General features: G+C 38.8%; 1 protein-coding gene and 1 long non-coding RNA gene across 2 annotated transcripts in view; both read left to right on the top strand.

Annotated features, from left to right (window-relative positions):
• The window catches only part of LOC135089913 (uncharacterized), a 24,070-nt gene extending 14,113 nt beyond the window's left edge, over positions 1 to 9,957 (top strand). The window contains exons 3-4 of the mRNA XM_063986097.1: positions 9,163 to 9,377; positions 9,710 to 9,957. Of these exons, the coding sequence (XP_063842167.1) occupies positions 9,163 to 9,377; positions 9,710 to 9,940 (446 nt within the window). The 3' untranslated portion in view covers positions 9,941 to 9,957. The remainder of the gene's footprint in view (positions 1 to 9,162; positions 9,378 to 9,709) is intronic.
• Position 9,958: 1 nt separating this feature from the next.
• Positions 9,959 to 12,500, top strand: part of LOC135089946 (uncharacterized) — a 72,017-nt gene continuing 69,475 nt past the window's right edge. Inside the window, exon 1 of the long non-coding RNA XR_010261689.1 lies at positions 9,959 to 10,066. This is a non-coding gene — a long non-coding RNA (uncharacterized LOC135089946). The remainder of the gene's footprint in view (positions 10,067 to 12,500) is intronic.

Genomic DNA, 12,500 nt, shown 5'->3' on the forward strand with positions numbered 1-12,500 from the left:
GGCCTACTGAGAAATCCTATTCATTATTATATGCAGCTTCCTCTCAATCAATGGCATCTGCGCTGCAGAAAAAAGGAGATAGACAAGTCATCGACATATAAGCTACCACGAACTCCTTCTGGAAGTACACCAATAACACTATTTATAGCTACAGCGAAAAGTGTGACACTAAGTATACTTCCTTCCAGCACGCCATCAATGAGATAAAAGCTGTTGTATAAAAATAGGTAGTCGGCCACGGAGACCAAACTCGAACAGACTAAGTAAAATGCCATGACACCAAGATGTGTCGTAAGCTTTCTATAAATCAAAAAAAGACTGTGACGTGGTGATGCTTATTAGCAAATACCCCACAAATGGAAGATTTCACAAACAAAAAAGCATTAGTCATAAACCTCATTCTCTTAAAACGCAGAGGATTATAGGAACCTCGCTGTATAGTGAAACTTTTACTCTCTCCTCAAGCCCTGTCAAGGCCTGCTGTCCAGGAGGCTGTAAACAGCACTGATCAGCAAGAGGATATAATACTTTATTGGGTAATGGGCGGTCCATTTCCGACGTATTATACCTCGACTTCTTAAGTGTGTCCTTTGTCGTAATTATTTCTTCCTACAACGTGGCTATCGATTCTTTCCCACCTTTTGGAGGTATTTGGTGATAGTAATATTCTCTTGCCTGTATGTGAGTGAAACAGGCTGGTAATCCCAGTTATGTAACTCACTACAGAGGCCCAGAAAGCCCATGTAAGTGCTTATTTAAGCTCTGCACTGAGCTATATAGGAGATAGCTAAGGGAAGCTAGCCGAGATAAAGGCAGCCATGAGAAGGGCTGAACCTGGTGTTATGACCGTCTGTGTAAAGGGTGCAAGAGTCCAAAAGAGATTTTGTAACCTATATTAAGCTCTGCATCAAGTTACATAGGTAATGACTTGGGGAACAGAGCCAAGACAAAGGCCTTAGTGAGAAGGGCAGGATTTGTGGATGTAACAAAAAAAAACAAACAAATATATTTATATATATATATATATATATATATATATATATATATATATATATATATATATATATATATATATATATATATATATATATATATATATATATATATATATATATATATATATATACACACACACACACACACACACACACACACACACACACACACACACACACACACACACACACACACACACACACACACACACACACACACACACACGACCACAATTTACAGCCCCTTCACAATGCTGCCTCCTTCCTTTAATATGTGTTACAAGGTTTACTTTTGACTCGTGCACCCTTCTTACCAACAGTCATAACACCAGGTTACACAAATGATGTCAAGTCTGTTTTACCCACCCACAGACAATGGGAAATAAAACAGCAATTAACTACCACAGCTGAGAAAGGATCGACAACGACTTCTAGGAAAAGACAATCACGACAAGAGACAACACCAAATACGGTCAAGGTTTAATACCCCGAAGAAATATCGCCCTCCTAACGGATTGCCCATTTCAGGCGAGGTATTATAACACTCCTTGCTCGATTATACAATATCCCTCCCCCTTAAAAGAGAGAGAGATAAATTACCGGAAAGCAGTTAAAAAGAATCCTTCCCGTCAGAAAGGCCGTTAAGCACGCTCACCTGATTGGAGCAGCATTTAGTACGACAACACGAATACAGACGAGTGCCCACACACGAACAGGAGGGTAATTCACCTCTCACTGTACAAGAACTACAATTCTAGCTCCCAAACTATGGAGCCTGGATGAACACTGATTACTTTATCGTCAAGAGCAACGCTTCTATTATAAACTATGAAGGGACAATTAGAAATAGGGATTCTTACAGTAATCTCAGGGCAGCGAGCGACCACTCTTAATTATACGTCTGGTGTCTTTACTCTTGCTCTCTTTCTCTTTTTCTTCAATCTTTTTCTCCCTCATTTCCTCTTTCGTTCATGTTACATAGCTTTAACTCCCTGAACGCAACATGCCCCCTCATAAACAGAAATTTTCGGAAGCTTACAAATTTTTTTAGGAATATACGAATGATAAATTTACGTCCCAGCCTGGGACACTCTGCTATTACATTATCAGTGCCCTTAATGTGCCTAACGTCAGAGTTATATTCTTGCAGCAATAGACTTCGTAGTGTAAGCCTTACGTTCTTGAACTTGAACCAACCCAAAAACTGCACTGGACTATGGTGCGAGAATATAGTTTAAAGCCATAAGCAGGCATGTAAACCTCAAAATGCTGCAAAGCCAAAATTACAGCTAGAACTTCTTGTTCAATTGCAGAATAGTTCTTCTTGGCCGGGATGAGTTTCTTAGAAAAATAATAATTTGTGTGATTTAGTTTTCATCAGGTTGCATTAATACAGCTCCTACCCTCATCTAGCTGGCATCAACAGCTAAAGCAGAGGGCTGAGAAAAATCAGGTGCCCTCAACACAGGTAAAGTTTCATAAAGGTTTCATAAAGGTCCCCTCACACACTTCGGTCCACTCCCAACGTCGCCCCTTCTGCAGGAGGTCGGTTAAGGGGCAAGTAGTGTTGAGTACCCTGGTACAAATCAGCGGTAGTATCCCACTACCCTGAAGAACGTCTGGAGACCGCGGCGACAGGACGGGGCGGGGAACCGCCTGATCGCCTCTACTTTGGCTTCGGGAGGGGTCACATGGCCATGGCCCACTTCATATCTCAAGTACTGGACTCCAGCCTTAACAAACTCGCATTTATCAAGGTTGACGACGAACCCCGCCTCACAGAATCGTACAAACAGCCCCTCCACGTTAGAGAGATGATCTCGACAGGTAGTGTTCTAAATTAGTACGTCGTCAAATTAAACGTCACAGTGAGGCAAGGCTTCCATTGCCCGGTCCATCAAATGCTGGAAGGTGTTCAAGGTATTCTTAAAGCCATAAGGCATGACTATAAGGCACTGATAGACAGCACCATTGGCCACGAAGCTGGCGATTTCCTTGGCTCAGTCCTTCAGGGGAACCTGGCTGTACCCCTTGATAAGATCAATTTTAGTAATGAAAGTGGCCACCCCAATGTGGTCCACGGAATGGTCCACTCTGGGCAAAGGATAGGTGTCAAACTTCGAGTTCACTTTTCTAAAGTCAATACTGAACCTGATGTGGTTTTCGCTGGAGGGTGACAGGTGAACCCCACTCACTGTAAGCCCTCATAATAAGTCCATGCTTCAGCATATATTCTAATTCCTCCCCCCAACAACTGCTGCTTGTCGGGATTTACATGGTAGGGAGATAGTTTCACAGGAACAGGATCCTCTACATCAATATTGTGCTCTACATCAGCTGTCCTTCCTGGAGTACTGGTAAAGACTGAGGGATATTTTCCCATCCGATCTAATATTTCCCACTGGCACGCCCCCTCCAAGTGGCTCTGATTTTCCTCTAGAAGCTGAGCACTCTTGTGCTGCCAGTACTCTGCGGGGCCAAGATTATCAGGTTCTTCTCCTTCATTTTCAAAAAATAAAACTAAACGTACTTCTTCCACGGCAGAAACTAAAAAGCCTTGTTGGCTATGCTTACAATAACAGGGCTTAATTATATTAACATGGCAAAACTGAGCCTGCTTTCGCCGGTCAGAATAATCTAAATCACCCACGCGCCTCTCCACTACACAAGGACCGCTGTAGCGCGCAGTATGCGGCTGTTCCTGCAACGGGAGTAACACTAGCACTTCAAAACTAAGGGCAAAGCATCGCTACTTGGCCTTCCGGTCATAATACATACTTCATACTTTTCTGAGCCTGACCCGAGTGTAACTGAGCCACCTCAAATGCCTTCAACAACCTCTCCCCAGTGCACAACACCATGTTCAACAAAGATTCAGGTGGGCCAGACCGGGGACAGCATCAGGCGTCTCAAACACTCCTACGCTGATGATACCACCCTGCACTTTTCCACGTCTTTTCATAGACGTCCAACCCTTCAGGAGGTAAACATATCACGCAGGGAAGCCACAGAACGCTTGACTTCTGATCTTTCTAAAATTTCTGATTGGGGCAGAGCAAACTTGGTATTGTTCAATGCCTCAAAAACTCAATTCCTCCATTAATCAACTCGAAACAACCTTCCAGACAACTATCCCTTCTTCTTCAGTGACACTAAACTGTTCTCCTCTTCTACACTGAACGTCCTCGGTCTGTCCTTTACTTATAATCTGAACTGGAAACTTCACGTCTCATCTCTAGCTAAAACAGCTTCTATGAAGTTAGGTGTTCTGAGACGTCTCCGCCAATTTTTCTCACCACCCCCCCAGCTGCTAACTCTGTACAAGGGCCTTGTCCTTCCATGTATGGAGTATGCTTCACATGTCTGGGGGGGTTCCACTCATACTGCTCTTCTAGACAGGGTGGAATCAAAAGCTTTTCGTCTCATCAACTCCTTTCCTCTAACTGACTGTCTTCAGCCTCTCTCTCACCGCCGCAATGTTGCATATCTAGCTGTCTTCTACCGCTATTTTCATGCTAACTGCTCTTCTGATCTTGCTAACTGCATGCCTCCCCTCCTTCCGCGGCCTCACTGCACAAGACTTTCTTCTTTCTCTCACCCCTATTCTGTCCACCTCTCTAACGCAAGAGTTAACCAGTATTCTCAATCATTCATCCCTTTCTCTGGTAAACTCTGGAACTCCCTGCCTGCTTCTGTATTTCCACCTTCCTACGACTTGAATTCCTTCAAGATGGAGGTTTCAAGACACTTATTCATCAATTTTTGACCACTGCTTTGACCCTTTTATGGGACTGGCATTTCAGTGGGCATTTTCTTATTAGATTTTTGTTGCCCTTGGCCAGTGTCCTTCCTACATAAAAAAAAAAGGTTCTTAGCATGGTTTTCAAAGTCTGATGGTGACTTTCCCTAGTACCATTGTGACTGGGAATGGTAGGCACTGGACAGGACATGCCTCATCCCCCACTCATTCATAGTATGCGCAAATAATTTGAAAGTAAATTTGGCCCCTTAGTTAGATTGGACCTCGGAAGGCAGTCCAAAATGTGTGAAAAAAGTCAATTAGCACCGTTTTGGAGTACTCCTGAGTGGAATAACCTCCAGGTACCTTGTGGTGACATTCATTATAGTCAACAGGTATTTATAGCCTGCTCTAGAAGAGGGGGAAGGACCCACAATATCAATAGTTACTCGGGTCAAGGGAGGATCAACAGCCGGGATAGGATGAAAAGGTGCTACACATGACATGATTAGGCTTTCCCAACATTTGACAGGGGTGGCGCCATTTAAGTATGGTAGCAACACTACCATTCACACTTGCCGAAACGATGATTACTCCCAGAGAGGTCTAAAGCATTGGATCAGGGGGTGCTGTGAACTTATCATTAAACCCAGCTGTGACCTCACTGAACGTTTCCCTTTGTGTCTCAAAACACAAGGGGGCAGTCACAGCCTGCCCTCTAAAGACACACAGCCTGCCCTCTAAAGACCCTCTTCCTCCACACAAAACTACAAGCACCTAATAACACACACTCTTCACTCAAAATCTCAAAATTCATGGCGACTCCTATACCAGCCTCGGAGTCCCCATCTGGGTAGGGGACCACAAATGTCCACAGGTCGGACTGCCCTTCTGACGACGACCCTAAGTGTCTTGACACCCTCCTCAACTTTTTCTTCGTTAACTTCTGCAACATTCGTGGTCTAAGATCTAATTTTCAATCTGTAGAAGTCCACCTCTCTTCTTCTAAACCTCATCTTTTCCTCACTGAAACTCGGGTGTCTAAGGCAATTGAAAGTAACCCCTTTTCTGTTCCCTCCTACTTTCTCTATCCTCATTTTCGATCCAAAGCTGGATGTTGTGTTTATGTGCGCAACGATTTAACCTGCTCTCGTTCCCACGCTCTTGAATCTTCCGAGTTTTCCACCATCTGGCTACGACTACAGAGTCACTCTCAAACTAACTCCTCTGACTATAAGAAATTATTTGATTACTTAACTTCCAAAGTGGAGCACATTCTGACTCTCTTCCCTTTTGCAGAGACCTCCATTCTTGGAGACTTCAATGTTCACCACCAGCTTTGGCTTTCCTCTCCCTTCACTGACCATCCTCGTAAACTAGTCTTCAACTTTGCTATCCTCCATGACCTAGAGCAATTGGTGCAGCACCCTACTCGTATTCCTGACCGTCTTGGAGATACGCCCAACATTCTTGACCTTTTCCTGACCTCTAATCCTGCTTATGCTGTCACCCTCTCTTCTCCGTTGGGCTCCTCCGATCACAATCTCATATCTGTATTTTGTCCTATCGCTCCAATCCCTCCTCAGGATCCCCCTAAGCGAAGATGCCTCTGGCGTTTTGCCTCGGATTGAAAATGAGGACAGAGAAAGTAGGAGGGAACAGTAAAGGGGCTACTGTCAATTGCCTTAGACACGTGTGTTTCAGTGAGGAAAAGAACATGAGGTTTAGTAGAGGAGAGGTGCTGTTTTACAGATTGAAAATTAGATCTAAACCGCGAATGTTGCAGAAGTTAATGAAGAAAAAGTTGAGGAGGTGTCAAGACACTTAGGGTAGATACCAGAAGAGGAGGCCGACCTGGGAACAGAAGAGAAGAGAAGAGAGAGAGATAAGTGTTTATCCCTAGGCGTGGTTGTCGATCCTTTCACAGTTGTGGGAGGTAAATCTTGTTAAAGTATTTTCTGTAGATGGATAAAACAGACTAGCGACCTCATTAGTGTAACCTAGCGTTGTTAAGAAGGGTATATGAGTCAAAACTGGATCTTGTAACCCATATTAAGCCCTGCACCCAGTCACGTAGGAGGTGACTTGAGGGAAGCTAGCACAGGTGTGGGAGCTTTGTGAAAGGACTGGAAACTGTGGTCGTAACTATATTATATATCGTAGATATGTAGATGACAAATAAAGATGTTGAATAAAGAATAGAACGAAATATCTTTTTTTTTATTTATTGATCGAGAGACATAATGACGATCTATATTTTTTTTATCAATCACACACACAAAAAAAAACTCTGGTATAGGCACCATTTTTTTTATCAGCTTGTATCACGATAAATAAAAAAAAAAAAAACTCAATGCTGTACGTACTCGTACTCTACTCCACAGAGCATATCCCCCCTCGTGAACACATAAATAATTTCATGACGAGATTACACTTTTAAGAAATTATTTTGCTCTTAACGGTTATCATACTCGTCTATATGATCAACTAGTTAACAAGTTTTTGTGTAATAAATGCAAACCACCAATTAGTATCCCACAGTTAAGAAGAAGGTGTTTCTCTCATTACCATATCTCGGACAAGTTTCACTTATTCTTCAAGAGGAGATACTTAAGCAGCTTTAAAAATTCTATCCTCAAATTGACTTTCATATAATTCAGCGAAACTCATTCAAAATTAGTTTTTTTTTTCTTTTTTTTCAAATTCAAAGATCGTCTCGACCCTACGCTCGTCGTCGTTGGTATTGTTATACCTGCACGCACTGCCAGGCTGGGAACGTGGGAATCACCTTTCATTCATCCACTCACGTATCGCTGAGCATTTGGGCTGCTACAATCGGACTGGTCACCCAGTTGCCACCCCTTCTCCCTCATTCGTAAGGGACCACAGTATTTCTTGTAAGGTTGAACTTAGTGCAGAACATTTTAAAATCATAGATTCCTTTAATAACATTAACTTATGAACATTAAAAGCCATACATAAAAAAAATAATAAATAATTGTTAAATAGCATGCAATCTGTCACCCCAGTAAACATGTTTTTGTTTTTTTTTATGTATTTTACGTTTTATATATTTCTTCTATATGTTATTTACTTTTTATACCTATATTTTTAGTTTACTTTGGCTATACACTATGACTAATTATTATTGTTTTGTCCTACGAATGAGGTTCCCCACGAATATCCCTGTTTATGCTTATATACATATATATATATATATATATATATATATATATATATATATATATATATATATATATATATATATATATATATATATATATATATATATATATATATATATATATATATATATTTTTTTTTTTAATATATATATATATATATATATATATATATATATATATATATATATATATATATATATATATATATATATATATATATATATATATATATATATATATATATATATATATATATATATATATATATATATATATATATATATATATATATATATATATATATATATATATATATATATATATATATATATATATATATATATATATATATATATATATATATATATATATATATATATATATATATATATATATATATATATATATATATATATATATATATATATATATATATATATATATATATATATATATATATATATATATATATATATATATATATATTTTTTTTTTTTTTTTTTTTTTTTTAATATATATATATATATATATATATATATATATATATATATACATATATATATATATATATATATATATATATATATATATATATATATATATATATATATATATATATATATATATATATATATATATATATATATATATTTTTTTTTATATATATATATATATATATATATATATATATATATATATATATATATATATATATATATATATATATATATATATATATATATATATATATATATATATATATATATATATATATATATATATATATATATATATATATATATATATATATATATATATATATATATATATATATATATATATATATATATATATATATATATATATATATATATATATATATATATATATATATATATATATATATATATATATATATATATATATATATATATATATATATATATATATATATATATATATATATATATATATATATATATATATATATATATATATATATATATATATATATATATATATATATATATATATATATATATATACGACACTACACCAGCCTGGCTTCGGGCAGTTAGCAATCAGCATTACCAAATTGTGCATTATTTCCTAATTAAAGAAGATCCACGTTTTTAAACATCCATCACATGAACAATTTAAGGAGCAATAAGACAAAAAAAAAAAAAAGCACCAGCATTACTCTTACCTTCAAATTGGTCACAATGATACTTCGTGCTTGCAGGTGTCCCGTGGATGCCACTCAAGGATCTGTCACGTAGCGTGGCTGTCCTATGGTTGCTGATGTCCTTCACACTGGGGTCCGTGTATCGCTCAAACCTCAAAGCCATGATCATCTTACCGAGGATCGACCTCCCATTCTCTTCCCTAGATGAGCTGGCAGAATCTAATATTGATAGCATACTTGTTAACGGATCGGCCATACACTTTCACATAATGGTGAGCTCTAATTGGTAAATGGTTCTCTCACGCTTTCCTGATTTATCATATTTCTGTTAGATTGTTTTGTATGCAGGGATGCGGAGGAGTTATATAATTAGGTTTTCTTCCTCCTGCCAGGAGAGAAAGAGATAGATAGACACATAGAGAGAGAGAGAGAGAGAGAGAGAGAGAGAGAGAGAGAGAGAGAGAGAGAGAGAGAGAGAGAGAGAGAGAGAGAGAGTTACCTTTATGGTAACTAATACATCGGGAAGGTAAATTTCATTTTTTTATTAGTTTTCACTGAAATACTATTTTGCAGCTTTTCTTCACCCTTTCCGTCCTTTCACCAGAACTCAAGCACCAGCTCCAGCCTCGGGCGACTTAAAAACAAGATCCAGCTATTTTACGTAGATCAATTACCTTTGGCGAAGCAAATGATGCTAAGAGGCGAGGGTGTTGGTCTCACCTTTAAAATGTCAATACTGTCCATTATGAACGACTTATTTTCAACGGTAAATCTGCCATTTTTATTCACAAGTGACATTACTGTAAAGGTAAATGACACCACACCAGTTGATTAATTCTCGCTCTTTAACGCAGTCCGGCAGGTGCAACTATTACACATTGTCTCGAGGATTCCTTGGACCTATGAGTCTTAGTCTTGCATTCCCTAAGGGCTCACCGCTGCGAAGGAGATTTAACCAAATGTAAGTAGCGAAACAAAACTTTTGTAACTCAAAACTTTGATGATTAAAGACAGTATTATAAATTAATTGCGGTTTTTTTTACATAATTATCATGACAAGACAAGGAATTAGTTAATTTAATCTTGGTTTAAAAAGAAATACTTCGAAATTAACCTTGTTCAAATATGCACTCATTCTGAAAAAAAATAAAAGTATTATCTAACTACCTGTGGTTACTCACAGAACTAACCTTGTTCAAATATGCAATCATTCTGAAAAAAAAAATAAATAAAAGTATGATCTAACTACCTGTGGCTACTCACAGAACTAGCCTTCAACTTTGCTATCCTCCACGACCTAGAGCAATTGGTGCAACACCCTACTCGTATTCCTGACCGTCTTGGAGATACGCCCAACATTCTTGACCTTTTGATAACCTCTAATCCTTCTGCTTATGTTGTCACCCTTTCTTCTCCGTTGGGCTCCTCCGATCACAATCTCATATTTGTATCTTGTCCTATCGCTCCAATCCCTCCTCAGGATCCCCCTAAGCGAAGGTGTCTCTGACGTTTTGCCTCTGCTAGTTGGGGTGACCTGAGGAGGTATTTTGCTGATTTTCCTTGGAATGACTACTGCTTCCGTGTCAAAGACCCGTCTGTGTGCTGAGCACATAGCAGAGGTGATAGTGTCTGGCATAGAGGCATACATTCCTCACTCTTTTTCTGGGCCTAAACCTTCTAAACCTTGGTTTAACACAGCTTGTTCTCGTGCTATACATGATAGAGAGGTGGCCCACAAAAGGTACTTAAGCCTTCCATCACCAGAATCTCACGCACTTTATATTTCTGCCCGGAACCATGTCAAGTCTGTTCTCCAACTAACCAAAAACTCCTTCATTAATAGTGTCGAAACCTTTCAAGATCTAACTCCCCTCGTGACTTCTGGCATCTAGCCAAAAATATTTCTAATAACTTTGCTTCTTCTTCTTTCCCTCCTTTATTTCAACAGATGGCACCACTGCTATCACATCTATTTCTAAAGCTGAACTCTTCACTCAAACCTTTGCTAAAAACACTACCTTGGATGAATCTGGGCTTGTTCCTCCCTCTCCTCCACAATCTGACTACTTCATGCTACCTATTAAAATTCTTCGCAATGTTGTTTTCCATGCCCTCGCTGGCCTATACCCTCGGAAGACTTATGGACCTGATGGGGTCCCTCCTATTGTTCTCCGAAACTGTGCCTCCGTGTTTGCACCTTGCCTAGTCAAACTCTTTCAGCTCTGTCTCTCAACATCTACCTTTCCTTCTTGCTGGAATGCTGAATGCTCTACATTCAGCCTGTTCCTAAAAAGGGTGACCGTTCTAATCTTTCAAACTACCGTCCTATTGCTTTAATTTCCTGCCTATCTAAAGTTTTTGAATCTATCCTCAACAGGAAGATTCTTAAACATCTATCACTTCACAACCTTCTATCTGATCGCCAGTATGGGTTCCGTCAAGGCGCTCTACTGGTGATCTTCTAGCTTTCCTTACTGAGTCTTGGTCATCCTCTTTTAGAGATTTTGGTGAAACTTTTGCTGTTGCCTTAGACATATCAAAAGCTTTTGATAGAGTCTGGCACAAAGCTTTGATTTCTAAAGTACTCTCCTACGGCTTCTGTCCTTCTCTCTGTAACTTCATCTCAAGTTTCCTTTCTGACCGTTCTATTGCTGCTGTGGTAGACGGTCACTGTTCTTCTCCTAAAACTATTAACAGTGGTGTTCCTCATGGTTCGGTCCTGTCACCCACTCTCTTTTCATTATTCATTAATGATCTTCTAAACCAAACTTCTTGTCGTATCCACTCCTACGCTGATGATACCACCCTGCACTTTTCCACGTCTTTTCATAGACGTTCAACCCTTCAGGAGGTAAACATTTCACGCAGGGAAGCCACAGAACGCTAGACTTCTGATCTTTCTAAAATTTCTGATTGGGGCAGAGCAAACTTGCTATTGTTTAATGCCTTAAAAACTCAATTTCTCCATATATCAACTTGACACAACCTTCCAGACAACTATCCCCTCTTCTTCAATGATACTCAACTGTCCCCCTCTTCTACACTGAACATCCTCGGTCTGTCCTTTACTTATAATCTGAACTGGAAACTTCACATCTCATCTTTAGCTAAAACAGCTTCTATGAAGTTAGGTGTTCTGAGACGTCTCCGCCAGTTTTTCTCACCCTCCCCCCTCAGCTGCTAACTCTGTACAAGGGCCTTATCCGTCCATGTATGGAGTGTGCTTCACACGTCTGGGGGGGGGTTCCACTCATACTGCTCTTCTAGACAGGGTGGAATCAAAAGCTTTTCGTCTCATCAACTCCTTTCCTTTAACTGACTGTCTTCAGCCTCTCTCTCACCGCCGCAATGTTGCATATCTAGCTGTCTTCTACCGCTATTTTCATAGTAACTGC

Source organism: Scylla paramamosain, chromosome 34 (genome assembly GCF_035594125.1).
Source record: "Scylla paramamosain isolate STU-SP2022 chromosome 34, ASM3559412v1, whole genome shotgun sequence".
Lineage (NCBI taxonomy): Eukaryota > Metazoa > Arthropoda > Malacostraca > Decapoda > Portunidae > Scylla > Scylla paramamosain.